General features: G+C 33.2%; 1 protein-coding gene across 7 annotated transcripts in view; it reads left to right on the plus strand.

Moving 5' to 3' along the window:
- Nucleotides 1–26153, plus strand: part of FNBP1L (formin binding protein 1 like) — a 120362-nt gene that overhangs the window by 71423 nt on the left and 22786 nt on the right. For 6 of the 7 annotated variants that reach the window (XM_072834570.1, XM_072834571.1, XM_072834573.1 and 3 more), the window contains 7 exons: nucleotides 1416–1469; nucleotides 2714–2861; nucleotides 3639–3701; nucleotides 10427–10531; nucleotides 13861–13989; nucleotides 16014–16160; nucleotides 18081–18284. In XM_072834570.1, coding sequence (XP_072690671.1) covers nucleotides 1416–1469; nucleotides 2714–2861; nucleotides 3639–3701; nucleotides 10427–10531; nucleotides 13861–13989; nucleotides 16014–16160; nucleotides 18081–18284 — 850 coding nt within the window. Of the gene's footprint in view, nucleotides 1–1415; nucleotides 1470–2713; nucleotides 2862–3638; nucleotides 3702–10426; nucleotides 10532–13860; nucleotides 13990–16013; nucleotides 16161–18080; nucleotides 18285–19694; nucleotides 19854–24412; nucleotides 24428–26153 lie in introns of all 7 variants that reach the window. The other variant, XM_072834576.1, reaches the window with a different exon arrangement.

Consider the following 26153-nt stretch of genomic DNA (forward strand, 5'->3'; position numbering starts at 1 on the left):
TGTCTTGCTTGTTCTTTCCACCATTGTTCAGGGTGTTTAGACTTCCTTCTCTAGCATAACACCTTTTGTATACCTTCATCAAAGCATTTATTATGCTATTATATTGTAATTATCCATATATGCTTATCTCCTTTCAATAGAGTGTAAATCTCTTGAGCATGGGTACTCTCATTTCTAATGTTCCCAGTATCTTGCACGGTGCCTAGCATATAGTAGGTAATTATAGAATGAATAAGCTGAATTAAGTGGAATGAATCGATAATGATTTCAAAACAATTAAGACAGCGATTCTTTTGAAGTATTTATTTGAAAAACCATAGGCCCATTAATTTTTTAAATGCTTAAAGGTTAAAGCAGTATATCTCATTATTTGTGTTGATGGACTAGTTTCTTTTTAAGTTCCCAAGTCATTGCGCATTAATGCTTTTGTAAAATACAGTAAAAGTTTACTAGAAAAATGACATAAAAAGAGACATAAAATATAGGCACCAATTTTTTTTTATTAGATTCAACAAACATAAAATTACTCTCAACTTCTGTACTTAGCTTTTTGTGGATTGGTACAAAGAGTCTGTGGGCCTTTACTTGTTCATTGACCATATTTTGAGAATGGCATAAAGCACTGGTAAATCCTTTACAAATATTATCCACTTTAATTTTCATAACCCTGTATTGTATCTTGCCACTTATAGGAAACCAGGCAAGTAGATTACCCAAGGATGCATAGATGGATGCCATACAAAACAGCTAGGACTCAAACCCATGTAGTCCAATCTGATTTCAGAGTCCATGTTATAGTCTCCTGAGTTTGCAAAGATGAGATGAGATAGTATTTTAGTCTGAGACTGTGTAGAATGATGGTGGATGCAGGAAAAGAAATTTACAAGTATTAATGTAATTAATTTGCCTAAAAGGGAGAATGTTAAGTATTATGTAAAAGCAGAGTGATGGAGGATGCTGACCTACTGTTCTTTTATCCTGTTAGTGAGTCAGCATCTGTTTGTTACCTTAGTTCATCTTAAAATTCCTGATTTGCAACACAAAAGTGGTGATATTTCTTTGAAATACACATTTTTTCTGCTGTGACTCAATTTCATACATTGAAATTTGTTTCTTCTGTTCTTTGTACCTTGTTTCTTCTCTTCTTCCTCTTACATCTTTTCTTATTTGATAGCATAATCATCCAAATTACTGTGATTACACTTACACAAACACAGAAATAACATTTCTTTTTGCAAGTTTCAATATTTTAAGAACAAAATGTAAGGATCACATGTTAATGATAGTAGATGATTATGTTGCTGTCTTATTTATATCATTAAATTTTTTGATATTATGAAATTGGCAACTTTTAGAATATATCAGTTTTGACAGTAATATTTTTTATACATTAAAATCTTTTTTTCTTTTTGTAGAAATCTGGTTAAGAAGTACTGTCCCAAACGTTCCTCCAAAGATGAAGAACCAAGGTAAATTCTGTACCTGTTTATTACAGTATATTATAATTTTAGAAAGCTTACATTTTTGTTATTTAGTGAAATAAATATGCTATTAGCTCTTTATAATGATTTTTTAAAGTTTTAATTAAAAATCACAGTTTTTTGAATAGGAACTACTATTTATTCTAATAAGAATGAATATTTCAGTGGGCTCAGTTTTCCGGAATAGTTGAAGTATGGGTTTCCAAGTAAAATGTGGACTAGGACTTTGAGTGATTTGGTCTTGAAAAGAAAAGGATATTTTCCCCATACTTTATGTTATAGTTATTAGCTTGTTAGATTCTTGCTTTTACTCTAACAGATATTAAAACAGTTTGGCTGGCTAGTTTAAAGAGATAGTGAAAAGGAAGGAATGAAGTTTTCAGGGTAACCTTGGAACTCTGAATAAAAATTTAGGACTGGCTTATGAGCTTTTTAGTAGTCTTAAACACAGGGATATGTGGATGGCTCTAAAATACAGAAAGAAGAGACTAGACTTAATACAGCTTTATGTATAATTGTTAGTTGTTAGGATTCTTAGGTATAATGTTAATGGAGTCCTATCTGAGTTACTTGCCTTCAGCTGGAAGAGTGTTTGGGCAGTGTATTCAGAGTAGATCTATACATTTTAATACAGCAATTTTCTTTGTTTCTCTCCTTCCCTTCACACACATTATTTTACCCTTATTTTTGCCCCTTCTTACCCCTCTTTGATGCCAACCAAAATGGCACTTTACTTCCATTCAGGATGTGGGCAGGCATACAAGCAGCCGTGTCCAGAATTGATAGCAAAATTGTTCTGTAGATCAGCCATCGAGATGCATTTGAGTGGTATGATTGGCAGGTTCTGTCCTCGAGAGCAAGCACATCATCTCTGCACCAGGTTCAGCTGCCAGTCCTAGGAATCCAAGTTCATTCCCCAGCTCAGGCCAGTCAGTTGGCTACTTAAGAGATTCCAGTATGCCAAAAGAGCCTGCAGGTAGTATTCTTATTATTTTTTGACCCCATATATTCCTTTATTTAGAAGTTAAGACTACTTGAAGATATACAAACATATACAACTGGAGCTAAATGTGATATTCTTTTCATACAAAGTTAATTTGGAGCTACTAGTGGAGAGTTAGGTTGAGTATGTTAAAATTTGTCAAGTGTCAGGCTCAGTCCATACCTCACAGAAAACATTTTTAAAGAAAAAAATATATAAATTTCATCATTTTTTAATATGTTTTTATCAGGTTTACCTCGTGTATAGCCTTTTTTAACATCCTTAACGAGTTAAATGACTATGCAGGACAGCGAGAAGTAGTAGCAGAAGAAATGGCGCACAGAGTTTACGGTGAATTAATGAGATATGCTCATGATCTGAAAACTGAAAGAAAAATGGTAATTATTGTTTTCATCTAGTTACATAGTACATGAAACATTTTCACTTAATTACTTTGCTTTTTAAAGTAATGTTCAGTATAAACTGATTTTCTATTTCAATTTCTTGTAGCTAAAATTATTTTAAGATACTCTTGCTTATTTGTGATCCTTTTGGATTTAAGACCAAGATTTGGTAACCTACAACTCCATGGGCCAAATCTAGCTTATCGTTTTTCTTAGTTCCTATGAGCTAAGAATGGCTTGTATATTTTGGATAGTTGTAAAGAAAATCAAAAGACTATTTCATGGCATGTGAAAATTATATGAAATTCACATTTCAGTGACTATAACTAAAGGTTTTTTTTTTTTCTATAACTAAAGTTTTATTGAAACAGAGCCACTCATTTACTTATGTATTTACTGTGGCTTCTTTTGTTTTATATTAGCAAAGTTGAATATTTGTAAAAGAGACCACATGGCTTGCAAAACTTAAGACATTTATCTGACCCTTAGTAGAAAACATTTGTCTACCCCTATTCAAGACAAATCATATATTTTTTTCTAGAGATTTTATCTGTCTTAAAGGATATACTTAAAGTATTCAGATAATACCTATAAATGTATTTTAGAGAGTTTTTCTTTACTAATAATCTCTTCCTAAGTCTTGATAAAGTTATATAATTAGTACCCTGAAAGAATACAGTGAAAAATAAAGGTTTTGGGGGGGATTTAGACGTTTATTATTTAAATTAATTTTTATGTCCATTTTATTCGTTTTTTGGTTATGATCTTCAGCATCTTCAAGAGGGACGGAAAGCTCAACAATACCTTGACATGTGCTGGAAACAGATGGATAATGTGAGTTAATAGTGTTTTCATGCTTAACATAAAATTTTGTAGACTAGTTTAGCTCCAGATTCTCTTAGACTTCACATCTTTTGAGTTTAATATTTCTCAGTGTATTTATTCATATTTGACATTGGTGTAAATAGAGAATATAAGGTCATTTTGTCTTTTTTTTTTTTTTTTTTTTGTTCTACATGTTCTATACTTGTACCAACTCTGTAACCTTCAGGTAACTGTAAATGTTTAGGAATATACTTTCTAGGTTGCCTGAGTGGCTCAGTTGGCTAGGCATCTGCCTTGGGCTCAGGTCGTGATCCTGGCCTCTTAGGATCGAGCCCTGCCATCAGGCTCCCTGCTCAGTGAGGTGTCAGCTTCTCTTTCTTCCTCTCCCTCTACCCTATACTCCCACTCATGTCTGTCTGTCTGTCTGTCTCTCTCTAATAAATCATTTTTTTTAAAAAAAGGAACATACTTCTGACTTTCAGGAGTTACCATAAAATATTGATAGAGGGTCAGGGTAATGGGGGTATAAATAGTGATATATCTCAGAAGACCATTTGACAGAGATAGAGAGGTCCTAGATTCTAGTTCTGCCTTTTGTAATTTCTTTTGATTTCATCTTTAGTGTATGAAAAATTAAGACAGTGGACTAGATTATATGAAATGTTTCTTCCAGTTCAGTGATTCTATAATAATGTAAATGTTCCTACTACTGGGCTCCTGATCATAGACCATTCAAACTTAGAAAGAAAATATTTGATAGTATTTATAGATAAAATTATAAAATCATAATAATTATTTACTGTAACAAGTTTCCAAGGGTAGGGGTTGCCTGGGTGGCTGAGAAGATTGAGTGGCTGACTCTTAATTTCTGCTCAGGTTCTGAGGAGATTGAGCTGAGCCAGGAGCCTGCTTGAGGATTTCTCTCCTTTTCCCTTTGCCCCTCCCACTGCTTGCTCTTTCTCTTAAATAAAAAATTTTTTTAAAATCCCCAAACTTTCCAAAGAGGCTTGCTGATGTGGTTTCTCTTAAATATTCTGGCATATAGTCATTTGAAAAATAAGATGTCTACTTGGAACATTGTTGACTCCTTTCCTTAAAATTCTCTACCAAATGATGTGCTGTAGTATAAGTTTAATATTCTTTCTGGGGGCGCCTGAGTGGCTCAGTCAGTTGAGTGTCCAACTCTTGGTTTCAACAGGGTCTGCTTTAGATTCTTTCGCCCTCTCCCTCTGCCCTCCCCATTCTCATACTTGCGCTTTCTCTCTCTCTCTCAAATACAGAAATAAAATCTTTAAAATATATATTCTTTCTGATGTCTCAGGTTAGCAAGCAGCTTACTCTTTACTTGGATATTTTTATTATGGACACTGTGTATTCCTTGAAAATTATGCTAAAGGGAGTTTTTCATGATAAATTAATTTAGTTTATGATTGTTGGGAAAAGTACTTTTAAGTTTGAGATTTAAAAAATCTCATGTGGGCAGCCCCGGTGGTGTAGCGGTTTAGCACCGCCTGCAGCCCAGGGCATGATCCTGGAGACCCTGGATCGAGTCCCACGTCAGGCTCTCTGCATGGAGCCTGCTTCTCCCTCTGCCTGTGTCTCTGCCTCTCTCTCTCTCTCTCTGTGTGTGTCTCTACGAATAAATAAATAAAATCTTTAAAAAAATAAATAAATAAAATAAAAAAATAAAAAAAAATCTCATGTATATATGTGTTTTAGGCTTTTTTTTTCTTTTAAAATCTCTTCTCTTAAAATCACATATTCTAAGATTAAAGTTCTACATAAAGGTCATTGATGTAAGATTCTAGGTACCAGTGCTGATTGAGAATTCTTAGTTAATTGTCGCTTTCATTTTTGTTTTCATTTTCATTCTAATTGGTTTTGACAAGACTTTTAGATACTGTTTACATTTATTAAATTTTAAATTACCTTAACTAGCATTCTTAGTATCTGCCGTCTAATGAGTGTATATGTATGTGTGTTTTCATTTACACATAATAATAGACTACTATACTCATGAGTCATTGGTCCCTTTAAAAACTTGTGTTGGCAACAGATTATTCCTGTTAATCTGTGCTGACTTGACTTCAGAACAATTGGCAGTTACTAAGCAAAAGTTAGAGAGGTCATAAGAAAGAAGCATCAAAAAAAAAAAGTGGGGGTGATTTCTTTAAGGCATTAAAAATACCATTAAAGGTAAGTTAAGCTCAATTCATGTTTATTGAAGGTTTCCTTGACATGTACTGAGTCCTGGTACAAAAGTAAACAGTGAAAAATAAAAAGTGAATAGTGACATAGTCCTTTTTTTGTGGAGCCTGCAGTCTAGTAAGGGAGACAGACAATAGGATTCCTGTGGAATATGTAGAAATATGTGCAGGATCCCATTTCTTAGTTCTATATCTTTCTGTTTAATCAAGAAAATAAAATAAAATTCCTGACATTTTTGAAATAATTGAGGAGATTTAAAGAAGTGGGAGACACAGGCTGAATTAGTGACAGAGTGTTGAAATTGAGGAACATAGTTTAAAAAGACAATTATTAACCCCAGGATAATGAAAATAGGCCACACTGGCATTTAAGATGAGGGCAGAAAAGAGTAGCCTGCAAAGAAGATTTTGAAGGAATGGTGAGAGATTACCAAGATAGAAGTATCAGAGATGCCAGGTCTGTCAGGCGGCTCAGGTAACTGAGCATGCAAATTTATAAGAAATGCTCAGAAATGCAGCATTTCCAGAGTTGATCAGTAGCTCAGTGATGTCACTAAAGCCGCTTCTCCTTTCTGTGTCTGCTTTGCTGTCTTGACCATGTTGGCTTTTTTTCTCAGGCTTGTCCCCTTATGGCCAACAGTCAAGCTGTCTAGCACCACATCCTCATTCAGCTGCATGCAGAAGCAGAAAAAAGAGGTTCATTTCTCTTCTAACTATTCCTTTTTATCAGAGCGGGAAAACTTTCAGAAAATCCCCAGCAGACTTCCTAAGGGGTGCCTTTGACAGGATTAGATTACTTGACCATGCTCTAGCTGTGGGGAGGCTGGAAAAACAAGTATATTTTCAGCCTTTACACTGGGAGATGGGCTCTTCCAAGAAAGGGTAGGGAGTAGCAGTGGCTGTTGATTGGTTTGTCACACAAATGATGAAGGAAGAAGAGTCTTTTTTGGAGTATATTCCTGTATTGTATAATGATGTCTTTCAGGAAGTAGTATTTTTAATATTACTGTACTAGTAGTTTTTTAAATATTGTACTAGTGATCCTTTTGCTGTTGCAGTGAAATTAATAAGATTTTTTTCACAAATAATAGGACACCTAATATAAAAGTACTTTTGTATATAGTAGCTTCACAACAAAATTAGTAGCCTGTAGCTACTCAATTTGAAAACCCCGCTGTAGGGCATCCCCCGTGGCCCAGCAGGTTAGTGCCGTCTTCAGCCCAGGGCATGAACCTGGAGGTCTGAGATCAAGTCCCACGTTGAGCTCCGTGCATGGAGCCTGCTTCTCCCTCTGCCTGTGTCTCTGCCTCTCTGTGTGTGTGTGTCTCTCATGAATAAATAAATAAAATCCTTAAAAAAAGAAAAAACTACTCTGAACTGAGTTCCAGAGAAGTAAATGTGGAAGTTTATTTTTAATGTGGAAATTTAATCTTAATAGAGACACTGAATAATATGTGCATTCAGATATATTTATGTGCTTTGAATAAATTGTACGTTTCATTTGATGTTTTACACTAAAAATAGTACATTTAAAGAATTTTATAGAATTTCTGAGCATATTTATTTGCTGTAAATTGTACAGGTATGTCTGGTTCTAGTTAGCGATCTGAGCTAACTCAGAAATCTCTTAGCTACAAATACCTAGATATAATAGCTAAAATATTTTTTATTGTATTTTAACTTCTTAGAGCTGAGAGAAAGGGGAATCTGCAATTGCTAGAAACTAAGGGTAAACCAGAAGCCGCAACAGTAGGTGTATGATCTGATATGATGGCATTTGAAGAATGGAGGCAGAGGTATTGGGGTGTGGTGGTTTACTGGACCTTGTTGCTAAGGGCTTAAGTTTTAATACACAGGGACAGAGATGGTGTTTTAGCTCTGTATGTTGTAGAGAGTTGGAATGGATATCCCTATATAAAATTTTGAACCTTCAAAGGGACTAACCCTTTAGCAGACTATAAAAACTTTGGCCACTGGCCGAGGGAGGCAGCAAAGAAACTTGTCTCTATCTGAAAGTCAAAGGAGGAGAGAGGTACCTTGTGAAAAATTTAAACCTTTGACCTTGTAGTTAGGAGGTTTGGAACCCAGATTTGTCCCTTGTATAGTTTTGTAATTCCCAAGATAAGAAATTGGCATCTAACTTGTTCTAATAAGGGGTTAGGTATATAGAAAATACTGACATCCTCTGCTTTTTTCTGAATGATTCTCAGAATACAGGTAGCAAGGAATATGTTTTTCCAGGTAAGAAATTGAGGAGTCTCCTCTGGGAATCTAACCAGCTTGAGAGAAAAGATTTAAAGGTAGCAATATAGGTTTTTCCAGGAAAACTGCCTTGCCATAATACCCTAGAAGAAGAGACAATAATGCACAATCTCTACCTGCAGAAGTTTCAGTTGGCTTTTAAAATAAGAACATATAGGGGATCCCTGGGTGGCGCAGCGGTTTAGCGCCTGCCTTTGGCCCAGGGCGCGATCCTGGAGACCTGGGATCGAATCCCACGTCGGGCTCCCGGTGCATGGAGCCTGCTTCTCCCTCTGCCTGTGTCTCTGCCTCTCTCTCTCTCTCTCTCTCTCTCTGTGACTATCATAAATAAATAAAAATTTAAAAAAAAATAAAATAAATAAAATAAGAACATATAAGGAAAAATCCTAAGACATTTAAAGAAAACATCTAATGTAAATACTAGAGACCAAAACTAATATGGGTAGGGGGGTGCAGCTTTCCTTTGACTGTGAAAGGAAATAGAAAATTGCAAAAACAAGCAAAACATTTGCAACACTATTAATACTCTGAAAGAGAGTAGAGAAGATACTATGTGAACTAGGAATAAGGTCCTATCAAAGAAACACAAAAAAACAAAAGAACTTTAGGATAGCAGAAATGAAAAACTAACTAGAAAAAATAAAATTGAAGAAATCTCTCAAAGTAGAGCAGAATGACAGAAATGGAAAATATAAGAAAAGTAGAGAGTTCATCCTGTAGGTTCATTTTCAAAACAATAAGCATTCTAAAAAGAAAAAACATTGAAAATGGACAAAAATAATTCAAGAAAATTTTCCCAGAACAGAAAGACATGAGTTTACAGATGGAAAGGATTTTCTAGGTGCTCAGTACAGTGGACTCACGCAAGACATATCTTTATGAAATATCAAAACAGGAGAGAGAGAAGATCCTCCCAGCTTCCAGAGAGGAAAACAAGTATGTTTTATGCAAAGGATCAGGAATCAGAATGGGATCAGGAAGCTAGAAGATAGTGGATTAGTTAGAACTTTCACATTTCTGATAGAAGACAATTCCCAACAGTTTCATACTCAGCCAAATTTTATCAATTGAAAGTGATAGTAAAGGTATTTTTCAGCCATAGAAACATAGAAAGTTATATCCCTCAAATCTTCTAGGAAGCTACTGTTGAATGTGTTCCTGCAAAAAAGGAAATGAACCAAGAAAAGAGGAAGGTATGGAATTGGGAATTAGAAGATTCAAATCCAAGGGGAGGAAAGGATTCTCTGCAGTGATAATGAAGGGAATTTCTAAGTAGCAACTTTGCAATAGGTTTGGTTTGTGTAAGCAGTCCAAATTTCAGTAGGTCACTTCCTTTGGAAGAGATTTCATTAAGAAAATAAAATGGATAGAATTCTGAATATGTTGAATTAACTGAGGAGAGATTTTTAAAGAACTATGTACACTAGGGTGGAATTAGAAAAAAAATATGTTGAAAACTAAGCAAAGGTAAAAAAACAAATTTAAATCCAGGAATAAAAAAAGAAGTATGCGAGAAAGGAACTATGGTACATATCGCATGGCTCTGTAGTGAATAGCTTTTACAAAGTCATAGTAATTTGAATTAAGTAAAAATGTTAAAGGCCCGGTTCTGGGCTAATGGTATTACTGGGACACCTGGAAGAAACAATATGAAGCTGATTTGGAGGGACATTTCCATATCCCACCACAAAAGAATAAAAACAAACACCAATACCAGCCAACCAAAGAAACCTACAAAACCAAACACAAGGGGATCCCTGGGTGGCGCAGCGGTTTGGCGCCTGCCTTTGGCCCAGGGCACGATCCTGGAGACCCGGGATCGAATCCCACATCAGGCTCCCGGTGCATGGAGCCTGCTTCTCCCTCTGCCTGTGTCTCTGCCTCTCTCTCTCTCTCTCTCTGTGACTATCATAAATAAATAAAAAATTTAAAAAGAAAAAAAAAACAAAAAAAAACACCAAACACAAAAACCAAAGAAACCAAACAAGTCCAGCTGAAAGCTTATAATAAAATAAAAACACAAAATAGATGTGATTTTTTTTAATTGGTAAATGATATAATATTAACCCAGTCATGCTCTATGATTTTTTTCTTCACAGTTTACATTCTGATAATTTAAGTCACGTAGATTGATTATAATACTAACATTTCTTTTCTCATTTAGAAAAGTTTTATTTTTAGTGTGATTCTATATGGTGGCAGCATTTTAAAGTTAAAGATAAATTAATTTTATTTCTCAGTGTGTTATTTTAATTTTTTAAACAGAGTAAAAAGAAATTTGAAAGAGAATGTAGAGAGGCAGAAAAGGCACAACAGAGTTACGAAAGATTGGATAATGATACTAATGCAACCAAGGCAGATGTTGAAAAGGTAAGAAATAATCTAAACTAACTTTGATATCAAAATATTATTCCTTGCACATGGAGGGTAGTTGCAATATTTGTATTGGTAGTTTCCCCAAGAGAAACACTATGTCTGAAACTCAAATATACCAATATTTGTGTACTTCAAATCATAAGTTAGTCTGAGAAAGTAATAAGTGTTACTTTATCGTAATGTCTTAACTGCATTCAGAATGCATAGGAAAGACATGGTTGCTATTGAGAATTGAGTTTCTATCTTATTCCAAAACAGAAGAGAAAATCTCAAGTAAGTTGATGGGTTGTGCAAATAGGGGTTGGGTAATATGCCTCCCCAACTTGACATATGGCAAAACAAGATCAAACTGCCAGAGGTATGTGATGTTAACTATTTGTCTTTGTTTCACTCACTCACTCAACTCGCTCATTTATTTACTCATTCATTTTTGGAAACTGAAATCTCTTGTCACTAACTGATCCTGGATCAGATGTTCTGTAATGAAACTTTGTAGGATCAGCCCTATAACTATCGCTGCTTAGCTTTTCCTTCTTCCCTCTGTATGCTCTTTATCTTAGAACATTTGACATAATGATAGAGCAGAAATATTGAGATTTTGAAATAACAGGTGAACCTTACTCCACTTTTTTGTATATACAAAGGCCCAACAGGTATATTTTCAAATTAGGATAATTCTCTATAGGATAAGAACAAGAAAAAACTAAGAAGGAAGAGAGGAGTAATTTATTTTCTGCATTCCGTTTTCCTTACCACTTAAAAGCTATAAAATTATATAAAATACAGGTTTTACAATTACCTTAAAATCCTTCTGGTATAACTTGTAAGGCTTTTTTTTTTTTTAACCTATTTTTTAGTGACTTTAGACCTCTAATGATAGTAAGTTCCTAATGGTTGGAAATACAATCTTAAGGCAGTTTGTTCTTTTTTTTTTTAATTTTTCCAACTCTAGCATTTCCTTATGACTGTTTTTCTTTGGATACCTGTTAATTCGTCAGTATCCCACTTAAATTATATTACTTCTGATTGGATGTAATAATCCAGGTATGAGTTTTATCTGTCCTGAGTTTCATGACTTGCCTTGTTTTGAACACCAAATTTATGTTACTTAAGGCTAAATGGATATCGATTTTTTTGGGGGGGCACATTGTTTGGATGGACTCCCAATGAGTTTATGGTTAAATCTATGTTTTTTCAAATACGGTGTGGTATGAGGACATGTGTCTCGGAACTTGTACTATTGGTATTTTAAATGCATATGTCCATCTTATCAATTATTAGACTTAACCTGCTGTTAAGAATTTTGGATCCTGATTTTGATCATTGATATATTCATTTCCTTCCTAGCATCATGTCATGCACATAATATGTTATCATTATTTGATTAAAAATGTGCACCCAACAGGTGGAAATAGCACTATTATATACAGGGGAGGTTTCCTTGCTAGTTGATACTGGTTCCTTAAGGACTCTGACTCATTACCAAACATTGAATACGTAGTTTATGTACTATGCGACAAGTTAAGCAACTCTAACTGGACTCTCATTTAACTTAGTTTTTTCATTTTGTCTGTAGAAATATCTTTAGAGACCAATTAGACATTCTGGAATCTAGATATAACATGTTTATGTTTATAACATGTTTATAACATGGTCATGTTAGTTTGACCTAACTTAAGAATTTTAATATTTATAGTTTCCTTTCTTATGCATATTTGTTTGCAGTCCCATTACTTAGAGAATTTGCAAAACTTTGAGGATTTGCTTTAGAAAATACAGAACAGGGGAATTCTGTTGTAAGTGACCAGGGAGGAAAGGGAACATAGTTTCAGTTGAGCAACTACTGATAAAGGTTTAAAAAAAAAAAAAAAAAAAAAAGGTAAAGAGGGAGCAAGCCAATTACTGATCTTCCTAAAGAAAAGGAAGGCAGTTGCACAATGTGACTATACCGTAACACTCCTCCCAAGCTGTACACTTAAAAATGATTAAGATGGTCAATTATGTTGTGTGTATTGTGTAGTTACCACAATTAAAATTTTTTAAAATTAAAATACAATATTAAAAAAAAAGGAAGGCAGTAAGTATGAAGCCCACAGTATACCAGAGGAGGCTTCAAATTGTATTAGCTTCTAGCGTTATACTCCTACATACCCTGCTGGAACATTTTCCTTAGGCTTTGGGAATCATAGCCAGTGACTTTAGAACAGACGTGGTTTCTCCTGACAGAACCATTGTGGTTAGGGGATAGTTTATTGGAGCAGGGAGAAAGGGAGAAGAAGTAAATGAATGAGTATTTAAGGTCCCAGGTTGGAACTTCAAATGTATTTTTCTGTAGAAATACTTTGGGCCATGGTGCTTAGTTTCTGTAGTACTTAAGTATTGTAATCTTCAAGTACACTGTGGATTAAATGCATTTTTGTGGGCTTATTTAGTATCTTGGCTACCATGTATTTCCATACGCCAGTTTTTTTCTGAGTTCAGAACTATAACTTGTGGAAGGTTAGAGACTACGTTTGCAGAAAATGGAATTAAAATAATGAACTTTATTCACAGTGTGCTTTATAATTTCCAAAGCACTGTCATAGAACATGATTCATTCCTTGGAACCCTGAAAAATTGAGTTTAATTCTTATTTTGTTTTTCCTTATTACTTTAGAACAGTTGAGAAATTTATTTAGATTCCCCATCATTACATCTAGAATTAATGATTTTATGTTAAGTTTATATTCTGATATTCTTGTCAATGTAGATGATGCTTACATGACTCATTCGAAAAGCATTTCTATAAGAGATTACAGTGAACAGAACTGCATTCTAAATAAACATTCCTTAAAATACTTCTGGTTTTATATAGAGTTGGAAATCATTGTTGAGTATTACTTTGTCCAAAATTAGCATTTTTATCATTATTTGGTTTCCCTGTGGTTCTGAGTTGGATATAAGTGGATTATGTTTGAAGGAATGTTTCACTAACTTTTAACTGTCTGAAATATTTCAGTACTATTTTCCCTTATGATTAAGAGCATACTGTTTGAAGTCAAGCCATAATGCTGTCATTTATTTAATTGAAAAAAATCTGGATTTGTTAAGGAGAAACTTTATTTGAATAGATTATTGCAAGGAGGAGGAATGTTGTAGTAAGAGAAAGGGAATGTTGCAAAGGAGAACGCCCTGGCCAGATCTGCAAGCATCTCCTTAAAATTTAAATGATACTAATAGTTAGAAAAAGTCTAGTTTTTAATGCAACTTTGAGAAAAGTGAATTAGCTATGATTTTTTTTTTGTTATTTTTGTTGGTAATTATTTGGACCAATTTGTCTCTAGGCCAAACAGCAGTTGAATCTGCGTACACATATGGCTGATGAAAATAAAAATGAATATGCGGCACAGTTACAGAACTTTAATGGAGAACAGCACAAACATTTCTACGTAGTGATTCCTCAGATTTACAAGGTAAAGTTTAGGATATGAAATTACTGTAGTTTTAGAGGTGGAAGAGCTAGTCTTTAAATGTAAAACTTAAGTTTCAGGAATCAACCAGAATGCTTCTAGATTCACTAGTCATTGGGATTAGTGATGTGAACTTCCTTTATGATTATAGATTTGAAAAGTGAATTTTTCCTACCTTTGAAATCACAAATTTTCCTATAGATTTATTATTAGTGTAATAAAAAGTCTGCTAAAACAATGACATTTTCTAGATAAATTTTAATACCATATCACTGAACATTAGGATATAGGGGAAATTCACTGGACTTGTACGTTGTAATCTGCCTGCCAAGAATTGGGATGTAGCTTTTTGACACTATACCAGAATCATTGGCATTAGTCCATGTGGCAGAAATAAATCTTAGGAAATGTATTTGCTAGCCTGGTTTTTGCCTGTTTGTCTTCCTAGCTGCCAGATCATAAATGTAATTCAGGCCATAAGTTTGCTTACCATTCCCATCCATCATCACTTGATGATGAATAGTTGCCAAACAGCCTGAGATAAAGACCCGGAATTTATATGAAGGTTATGTTACTGCTTATTCTAGAAAGAAGAAAAATTAGAGAAAAGGGATTAAGTGAAACAGTGTTGAAAGTAGTATTTGGGAGAGCAGAGCTTATATGGAAAGAGTTGTGAGCCCAAATATATTTTCTTTTTCTCTGTAAGCAAATTAGCAGTACAAAGGAAGCATGATTAGAGATGGTGGGCTAGAGTGGGTATCATATTCCAGTTGTTTAATCCAGAATATCTAGCCTGCTGGTCCTCTCTCTCTGGATGCTTTTCTAAGCTCTCCAGCTAAGCCTTCATGTTCTAGAGAGACCTTAACTTGGAGATTCAACCACTTTCTGTGTTTTGGGGCTTGACCCTTTTGTTTGGACCTTGCTGTGGAGCAGCCTTGCCATTTTGTAATACTGGAAGCAATTCCTTTATGAAAATGTGGGTATCAAAATAAATCCACAGGCTTTCAGAAGTTACTTAAAGAAGGAAAACTGGTATGAAGGCTCTGGGATTTGGGGGATTTGAACAGTGTAACTGCTTCCTAAAAGGAAGAAAGGTTAGCGGTACTGACAAATATTAGTGTCAGAAATGCCCTTATTTGACTTCACTTGTCACAACATAATTCTTAGTGGCACATGCCAGTGAATTTTTGAATTGTGGGAATTCCATTGTATGTACCATTTTCACCATATAGCTGCTTATTTTTCATCTTGTGTCCCCAACCCTTTGACAGTCACTCTGAGCTATAGACTGACAGGTAGGTCAAAGTATCTGTTGGTATTCAGTCAGCTGTGGATCCATAGCCCAATCAGATCTTACCAAAGTAGTCTGAACTAACTAAAGGGCTTAGAGTTCTCAGATTTATATATGTTATAGGCCAGTCCCTTAAAAAGAAAAGAAAAAAAAAAGGCATCAGAATTGTTTTCAAGTGCAACTTTTCCTGGATGCATAGACAGTTGCTGTGACTGAAAAATGAAGGGGGGAGGAGGGGAGTCCCTGGCTGGGTCTGTGGTTGTGCATCTGTCTGTCTTCTGCTTAGGGCATGATCCTAGGGTCCTGGGATCGAGTCCTGCATTGGGCTCCCTGCAGGGAGCCTACTTCTGCCTATGTCTCTGCCTCTTTTTGTGTGTCTCTCATGAATAAATAACTAAAATCTTAAAAAAAAAAGAGAGAGAGAGAGAGAGAAAGAAAAAAGAAAGATGGAGGTGGTTAACAGGTAAGTTGCTGCTAGTCTGTTAGGGAGCCCCTTTGGGATACTTGAAAGCCATTGTCACCTGGTTTTAAGATGTGCTGAAAGGCTTGATGTTTTTTGTTTGTTTTGTTATTTAACAAGTTTCAAGTTTTAAGTATTCTAAGTCTGCAGCACTAATGAAAAGATACTAACAACAGTGTAACTATTACTGTAGAATCCTTAATTTGGGGGTGGGGTTTGCTTCAACCTGAGAAGAAAATTAAGTATTCCCTTTTTAAAAAAATTTCTGATTATTAGCAACTACAAGAAATGGATGAACGAAGGACTATTAAACTCAGTGAGTGTTACAGAGGATTTGCAGACTCAGAACGCAAAGTTATTCCTATCATTTCAAAATGTCTGGAAGGAATGATTCTCGCAGCAAAATCAGTTGATGAAAGAAGAGTAAGTGCCATATAATTATATTTGAATAAATGTATTTGGTTTAGGTATGCAGCGGGAGTTGGTGAAATGAATTGGGAAAGAGATGAAGTAATTGATGGGTAGCTGATTCTAAATTATATTCTGTAGAAGTCTGGCAATAGATTGGACTCCTTTGGGCTTTAAAGACCATTCTAAACACTCAAATTCTAGTTCCGAAAGAAAAGAGTTCTAATCCTTCCTTCTCCTCCCCTCCCTAAATATTTCAGTTCTACTCCAAGAGTATAATGTAACCTATGAATTATAGGTTACAAACTGTATTTTACTCTAGTGAAAGTTAAGAGAAAGAAATAGATCTAGAGTTACTCTAAGAATTGCATTTAATACAAGAGTTGGCACTTGAAGCATGGATAGTATATGGAATCATGGCTCATGGGAAAAAGTAAGAAAGGCAGTATGAGCAGAAGGAACAGCATAGCCCTAATCCCCTTGAGGAAGTATATCCACTCACATTCTGTCTCAGTTAAGGTCTAGTAAGAACTGGTCATTTCTCAGTAAATGTCAATTGAGTGACCAGAAAGGATGGTTGGCAGAAACTGAGGTCATGAAGAAAGAGCAAGAGGAAAGAACCAGTGTTTGGGGAATGCCAAATATGTACCACATATTTTAGTCTTCATAGCAAGTTGGTATTATATTAATGACCATCCTTCCCTATAACAAATAGAATTCTGACTTAAATTTTTAAAATAAAAGGATTTGGGGGGCACCTGGGTGGCTCAGTTGGTTAAGCATCCAGATTCTTAGTTTCTGCTTAGGTCATGACCTTGGGGGTCCTAGGATCAAGCCCCACCCCTGGCTCCAAGCTCAGTGGAGAGTCTGCTTGAAGATTCTCTTCCTCTGCCCTCTCTCACTTATTTGCTCTCCCCCCCACTCCCCAAAATAAATTAATAATTTTTTTAAAAAAGGTTTTTGAGTTCTTTAATTGGGAATTCAGAGGTATACTTATATTTCGGTATGGCTGGGTGCAGGGTTACAAATAGAGTTAGGTCCCTTCTCTCTCATTCTTACCCTTTAGCAAGTGAGTGGTAGGGGTGACATTAATGACAAAACTCAGGTGTGATTTACGGATGACTTTTGACTAAATAACAGGCAAAATGCACAATTAACAGAAATAGGGAAAAAAAAGAAATGGTTGGGGGTTGGGAGGAGTTTGTACAGATAAAGTATTCTCTTGGAAAATAATGAGCTTAGGGTGCCAGTAGAACATTGGGATAGTGGTATGTATGTCCAAAGACAGTATATATAGTTATATCAGTTTTAAATTTTAGGGAAATAATACTGAACTTCACATACTTATTTTTAAAGTTGCTTTTTGTATTTAGTGCTGTTTGTGAGATCTTTCTGTCTTGTTTGGTTAATATTCCCAAGTATATTCTTAATATATTTTGTTTATCCTTTCCCCTTTTGGATGAATGAAAGCCTTTCTACTTGTCTTTTGCTCTCTTTTACAATTAGATATCCTTTCCCCTGTTCCAAAGATCATCTTCTTTGTAAATACCCTTTATAAAGCAAAAAGCCCTTTTCCTTTGAAACTTCTTAGAATTTCTACTTGAGAATAACCTCTTCCTGTATTCCTTTTGTTAACTAGATGTTTCTTATCAGCTAACTCATTCAGATGAATTCCAGTGGATTGAAGCTATGGAATAAAAACATTCATGAATATTACAAATTTAAAAAGTGTTAATCTGATTATAAATTAGTATTTTTATTAGGATTAAAATATTTAATGTTTCTTAGTGACCCACAGGAAGAAATTATTCACTTTTAAACCTTTAATGATAACTTTGGAATTATTTTCTTTAAATTGTTATTTTCTTGAGTAAGGTTTTAAAAGCTAATGACATTAAAAATGAGACGGTTTTAAAAACATGTTTCTTTATGTAGGACTCTCAAATGGTAGTAGACTCCTTCAAGTCTGGATTTGAACCTCCAGGAGACTTTCCATTTGAAGATTACAGTCAGCATATTTATAGAACCATTTCTGATGGGACTATCAGTGCATCCAAACAGGAAAGTGGGAAGATGGATGCCAAAACCACAGTAGGAAAGGCCAAGGGCAAGTTGTGGCTCTTTGGAAAGAAGCCAAAGGTAAAAGTCCTAAAATTCCTCTATGCTAATAATTTTATTTTAGTGTGTCATTTAAGTCAATGTAGGTGTTGATTGGATAATGGCTTACTATTAATAGAGAATAAGCATTTTTATTTGAATGATACAGTTAACTTTTCACTTATTAGAAACCTAGTTTTGTATTTTAATAGTAAAAATTATTTCTGGATTTAACATTTGAACACCACTTAATTAGTAAAAATATTAAATAGTTGTGAATCTTTTGAATCCTATGCTTTTGAAATTTCACTTGTATATAGTTTCAATCAGAATTTCTAAGGAAACATGATCTAAGACCACTAAAATTGCAGTTTCTCTGTTAGATTGAATGGTTGACTGTAGTAATAATAAATGTCAAATTAGTTCTTATAGATTATACTAATAAAGTTATTTTTATCATCCATGTGAATAATGGGAAGGGTTCAATTCAATGTTTGTGGTTATTTGAAGTTTAAGAAGTCTCTAGTTTACTAAGAGAATCTCACTCTTGTTGAAATCCACTTTTTGATGTGCTGTATATATTAGATAAATCTAGCTCAACAGATGACCAAATGGAATTAATGAGTGCTTACTTAATCTTACCAATTTAGTGATTATAATAGAGTCTATGTAGTTTGAGAATAGATATGTACTTTTAATCTGATATGCTTTATTAAAGTACACATGATCTTAATTCATTTTTCTGCTCTTGGCTCAAGAATGTAGATAAATTTAACTCAAATTATACCTATAAATATCTTTAGAAATGCACTTATAATAACTCAAGCATTATTCTTGCTTTTAATAATATTTTCCAGGTGAGAAGTTGAGAGGTGAGACTTTTTTTTTTTTTAAGTCAAATCAGAGTAGATAGGCGAACTTAGAAAAAGAAGGACTACTGACATATTTTTTAAAAATGAGGTGCAGTGAGGATGAAATAGGAATAGTCTGAGAGAAAAAACACAAATGTAATGAAATTTGCCTATTTGTGAAAATCAGTTGTAATTTTAATATTTTAATAGACATTATCTATTTAGATAACTTTACCTGTAGCTGCTGCCTTTATCTCTGACAAGTACAGGTTAAAGTATAACCAGTTAGGTAGTGCTAATATTCTAGAAACCAGAAGAGAATTTTTTATATAGGTCATATTGCTCTCTCTAACATTGTAATTTGTGTACTCTATATTTTTAGTATCTTGTAAAAAGTGATCAAATGAAATGGTACATTTTTTAAAGTAAATTTGACTTTTTAAAATGACAGTTTTGGCAAAGCTATGTTAATTCTCTTATATTTTTATAGAAAACTTTGAGATTTATTTTGTGAAAAGTATGTTGCCAAAAATAGAATTTTCATTTAGGAAAAAACTATGCACATTTGGCTTATTGATTCCTTTCTTTATTTCCATATTAGCCACAGTCCCCACCCTTAACCCCTACTAGTTTATTCACATCCAGTACTCCTAATGGGTCCCAGTTTCTCACATTCTCCATTGAGCCCGTGCATTATTGTATGAATGAAATAAAAACAGGGAAGCCCAGAATTCCTTCTTTCAGAAGCCTCAAAAGAGGGGTAAGTTTAATAATGGGTTAAAATGCATGATGGCCTATTGTGTGTGTAGTGTGGCTTTTAATACTCTCCACCCTCATTATAAGGCTCTCTCCAGTAAATATGTAGTTTAAAAACACCACAGAATTAAGCATAGCTGCCCTCAAGTTAAAAACAACTCCTCTTTATAACATTTGAAATGCTCAACCATAAAAGAATGGTATTATAAAGAGGGTGCTGGGTACAATCATATTAGCTATTTTTTTTGTTTATGTGAAATCATATGTCCACCATTGTCTTGTAATGTATTTACATTTTTAAGACTTTCAGTAATTTGTCACTGAAGTTACTTATGTAATAATTTGTCACTAATAATGACTTCTGCCAATTTATAATGTATTTTGTTGACAATAAAAAAATCAAGTTCAATTTTAATTGCCCTACTTTTAGAAGTATAAGACAGTTTCCAGTAGTTAAATAAAGAATTAAAGATAGGTGTGTTAATAAATATCAAGATTGTAGATCAAAGATAATATATTAGTAGGTATTTTGTAAATCATAAAGCCTATAAAATACTAGATATTATTAATGTTTACATGGAATTTATGTTCTTGATTTAGAAGTATTTTTTACCAAAATTTTTCCTTTTTTTAAAAAAATGGCCAGCCTTTGATGTTTACTTAAAACTAAAGATATTCTGCAAATGAAAAATTTTAGAATAGTAGAAACCAAATGTTAAACTATTTTTTAGCAACAACTGTTAGACTACTGATAAATATTAGTGTTATTCCATTACTTTAGTGATGCTAATTTCTCATTTGTTTGATTTTAAGGGTGTCCTTATAATATTCATAGCTCATAATTTAGATATATTTATAAAATTTGAGCATTTGTTTGTTCATATGAAAAACATAAGTTTGATAGCCCACAGATGAGAACTCAGAGTCTCTCAGTGCCATGACATCTAATCATTAACAGTGATGATATACTGTAGTTGGGCTCTTGTTCTTGCTCCCCATTTTCCCTCCTCCTCCTTTTTTTTTTCATGTCTTCTCTTTTCTTTTCTGTCTAGCCTGTCTGGTTTTACTACTTTTTGTAACCTTTTCTACCAATTGCTTTGGTTGAGTTTCTCTTTTGGCCCCACATAGGGCAAGATTACATTATTCTCTGCATTTTCATTATAACAATATGACAAACTGAAGTGTTACCATGTAACGCAGCAGACATGTTCTAGTGAATGATGTCCCTTTTTGGACTTCTTTTTTCCTATAATGTCATAAACAGTTTTACATCTATCTTACCTAATTCTGAGTGTGAATGATGATACAGATAATAAGTAACATTCTGAAAAGTCATTAGGAATAAGTCTGTATTATACCTACAAGCACTACAGGTACCTGTATTCATTTTAAAAACCCCTTAACACTTGTTTGAAGGACTTTTAAGAAGTCACTTCTGTTACTTGAATTATGAGGGTAGAATTCCATCTTTTTTCTCTATGATGACTTAGACTTAATTAAATATTATGTGTTACATAAATCATGAGAAATTACTATTTAGTAGCTATATTCTTGGAATTGTTTATGTATCTTACACACTAAGTCCACCAGACCCAGTTATGGTAATCTACACTGTATAATTATGGAGATACGAAATAAATGTAGTTCTGTGTCAGAAAGTTTAGACAGATCAAACTGTGAGCCCTGGAGAGAGAAGTTTAAATATGTGACGTCTTCATTCATACTGAATAAGTTGATATGTGGAATTTTATAAACTGTAGAACTTAAAAAGTATCTGCTTAGTCATTATTTGTCTTATTTACATTTATTGCTTTAATTTTAAATATTAGTACATTGTTCTGGGAAGGGTGCTTCCAAAAGGCCAAAATCCTCCTCCTTTGTTATTACTTATTGTACCAAAGGAAAAAAGCAATATGCAAGGTAGAAAATTGACAGATAAATTGACTCTAGGGGATTGGAGGATAGAGCAGAAAAGAAAGTTTATTATATAACTTTGGCATTGACAAGTTTTTCATTTTGTTGGTATTTGGTAGTTTATCAGATTCTCTTTCAAAATTAGCCCGTAGAGAATATTTTCTGCCACTTACGAATTTTCTCAATGTAGAAAAATCCAAAAAGAAGTTTTAAGAAGCCAGTTGTTTTTTTTTTTTAAACATGTATTTACATGTGAGTCCATTAAGCTTACATAGTAAGTCTTTAAAGTTTCTTAAAGCTGATGAGTTGTACCAATCAAATCTGAAACTCTTGCTTTGAACTATGTTTGCTACATTGCTTTTCCTAAATACCTACTATGGACTTTTCTAAAAAATTATAATTTCTTTCTTTTTTTTTTTTTTAAAGAAACTTAGTATATATAGTTCCTAATATTTTTAGGAATGTGAGAAATGCTATATTTGACTGATGTTTTTGAATTTGATAGTGATCCCAGTAGACCTTTTCTGAGAGATAGTGGTGTATAATTTTCTCCTGTGACATCAAGAGCTAACTATTAATGGATATTTGGTGTACATGTAGACTTAACCACTATTAATACAGAAACCAATAATTTTTACTCTATTTCATTTGAGTTTGCTGTGTAATCCTTTTTTTGAGGGAAAGTAGATTTATCTAGCAATAGTAAGTCCATGTATTCTGTCTGAATTATTCATGGTCTTATTTGTAACCTTGTCATATTTATAAAATATGACAAGGTTACAAAAAAAACCTAGTCATATTTGTAAGCTTGTACTTATTCAGAATATAGTTAGCAGGATTTTCCTATCTTTAAATGAAATATATCTAATAATTGTAATTACCTAACAGATTTCCTTTTTAGCTTCTTTGTATATTTGTTAAGGTGTTGGGGGTATGTGAAGTTTTCTAGTTATAGGTACATGATAACTGTTTATGAGAGTAAGATATTTATGCATTGAACATGAGTTAATTACTTAAAAGAAGAAATATTTTGATGTATTTCTAATATTTTTACAAAGAACTTGAGTTCTTTGTAAAACCTCAAACCTGAGGTTATTGAACCATAAATTAATCTAATTGATAGGAAACTAGATTAACTAAAAACTGAAATATTTGATACTTCAGTTATAATCATCTTAATGTTTTCTTTAAAACGTATTAAAATAGAAACTGGAAAAATAGTTATTTCACTTAGAAATTTAGCTGGGGAAAATTTATAAAAGATAAATTCAAATACTTCACATATTTTGTTTCTTGTGCTCTGTTTATTTTGTATTAATTAACATTTAAAAAGACCATGAATATATTTTTTAAATTGAATCCTTTTAATCTTTTTATCAGGAATTTTGATACCAAAATAAGTTGTGGTTTTGTTCCCTGAAACTACTGACAGTCTAAAGAATGTTAAGCTTAATTTGGAAAGATAATGGATAGTAAATGTCATCTTTCTTATCATCATAACCATTAATATATATAGCCAATTCATTGGAGATAAGGGGTAGATATTTTTGTCAATTATTTATTAAAGTTCTCATTTTTTATTGAAATTATACCTGACATGCCCTCTACCTTCTCTAAAACATCATGATTTAGAAAATAGGGAAAAGTAAAAATTTTAGAGGTTGTGAACCAAACACAATGAATGTAAAGATTAACTTTGTAAAGCTTTATTGCATTTTATGGATCACTAAGGGTGTGCATGTGCGTGTGTGTGTGTGTAAGCGTGCACATGTGTGCACACATGTGTGTACTGGGGATGCTTTATAGATGCATTGCCAGTTGCAGAACCCTGTTAACCCACATAGTTTGGGTTATATATATATATTAGTGGTATATATACTGTATGAGAGCACTCTGGCTATGTCATTTCATTTTTCTGAAAAAATAAAGTTTATCCAGTTTTCTAAAAATTACCATTATATTTTTAGTGTTGCTTATTGAGCATATGGATTTCAGAATAAAAACTGAAAAATAGAAGCACTGTCTTCAAAGCAATATTCAGCCCATATATTTATGTCTTTTAGGAAATATGTATGGGAAATGATGTTTCTGTACATTTTCTTAAAAAAAAAAAAAAAACCTTTAAACTAGAAGTGTTACCCTTCTCTACCCTTGACATATTTAAATACAAAATAATGTTTTAAACTGTAAAAATTCCTGTAATCTGTTTTGTTTAATGAATTGGGAAGAGCCTTTCATTTTTTAATACTTCATGTAAGATTTCTTTTAAATGATTAATATTAGATCTTTATATTCAACTTTTCAAATATTAGTATTTTGAGAATAAAGAGCTATGTAAGTGAATCCATTTATGGAAAAAATTATCTTTTAAAGAAGAAAAATAATTACTGATCAAATGATTTCTATTTACTTTTGAGTTTTAGTTGCATTTAGAAAATATCTGCCCATTATCATCAGTGTATTTTTTTTTTTTTTGCAAGTAACTTTCCCCAATATGTGCTTAAAATTGTTTTTCTGGCATAATTGTTTGGATTGTGAAATGTTCATGATTTATTTTAATATAAAAAAGTATAAGTTATTGCATCTTCTGTATTATGATTTCATATGAATAATTTACCATTTCTTTCTGTTTTCCATTGAACTATTCAGTGGTCGGTGAAGATGGTAAGCCTTATGTGCTGATCTATATACTGTGCCAACATTAAATAAGACATTGTTTTCTTTTTTTTTTTTTTAATTAAAAATAAGTGGTAAGGTACAACCCCGCATTTTCACCTCGTATGTGTCTTTTCTTTTTATAATTTATTCCGTAGTCCAATATATGCCAGTACTTCTTGATGTCGTAAAATTCAAAAATAATGTGGTTACCTGTAATCAACCCATTAAGTTCTTAAATGTTATTGAGTGGAGTCCTTGTCATGTTACAGAGCATAAAATTATAGTTAATCATTATTTTTAAAGTTACACAGTAGAACCAAAGTTCTTGTTTTTACAGAAGGAAAATTAAAAATGATTTTTAAGGTCTTTTAAAAAGATTGTATAAATTTGTGTTTATCACAAGAAACATTAGATTTTCAAAATAGTAAGAAAATTTCCTTCTAATTTCATCAGAGAGTCAGTGCTTTCTTCTTCTGTACTACTGAATGGTAATAAAAGCACACATAACCTGAATACTATGTGTGTGTGTACAGTGTATGTGTGTGAGCGTGTATGTGTGATGGTCCTTTATACCTTTCAGACACATTAATGGAACTGCATTGTGAAGACCTAATCCCCAAGTCTTTGGGTCCTTGCATAGTTTATTTTTGAAAAAACAGACCACTCTCTTTCAGACCACTTTCTTTCACACTTGCAGTCTGATCTTTTATAAATTAATTCCCTTGTAATAGGAAAAGTTGTTGTTTCCTGCCTCAAAGGTCTTTATATCTATAGGAAGTAGTGTTTAGTTCTCATGTTCTATAAAACAACAGGTTATAATGTCAAAATGGGATTTATTAACAGGTATCCACTGTTTATAAATTTGAGAACAAGGTTTAATTAGGAGTAAGTGGAAATCTGGCAGGTTTACATATAGGTAATTGTGAGTTTATTTTATTACTCCCCCCCAAAAAACATTGAAATATATTTCTTTATTAAATAGTTTTTCAGAATTTTAAAAATATAAAGTTTTATCTTTGGCACATATATAATAGTTTTCAGAACCTGTATGTAAATTAGATTAAATCTGACAACTTACATTAATAATTGACCACTAAATTTAAAGGCACCAGGACGCCTGGGTGGCTCACTGGTTTAGCACTTGCCTTCAGCTCAGGGCCTGATCCCGGAATCCCGGGATCAAGTCCCGTGTCGGGCTCCCTGAATGGAGCCTGCTTCTCCCTCTGCCTGTGTCTCTGCCTCTCTCTCTCTGTGTCTCTCATGAATAAATAAATAAAATCTTTAAAAAAAATAATAATTTAAAGGCACCTACCTTGTATAGGAAATTCTGCCATTCATTTATTTAGGTCAGATTCAGTTGATAAACAGATTCTTATTTCTGCTACTTGTAGATTAAAAAACAAAGCCACTTAGACAAGATGCCCTACTTTTTTTAAGGCAAGCTTGTTAAATATCCATAATGTGTAGGCCACTTGGGGAAAATTGAGATTCTGTTATTAATTAAATATTACCTTTGATCATGGCACCCTCCTAAAAGTGAGTTTTTTAAAAGTTGGGAAACATTCTTATAGATGATGAAATAAAGCTACTTAGCATATCTTATAGGCATAAATGGCCCAAAGAGCAAGGATGCATTTCAACAATATTTTAAAAATTGAACTTGCATATTCTTAAAATCACCATTTTAAAAAGAAAAATGTCATCAGTTTTTGGAGTGTATAAAAAACTAATG

This window comes from Canis lupus, chromosome 8 (genome assembly GCF_048164855.1).
Source record: "Canis lupus baileyi chromosome 8, mCanLup2.hap1, whole genome shotgun sequence".
Taxonomy (NCBI): Eukaryota; Metazoa; Chordata; class Mammalia; order Carnivora; family Canidae; genus Canis; species Canis lupus.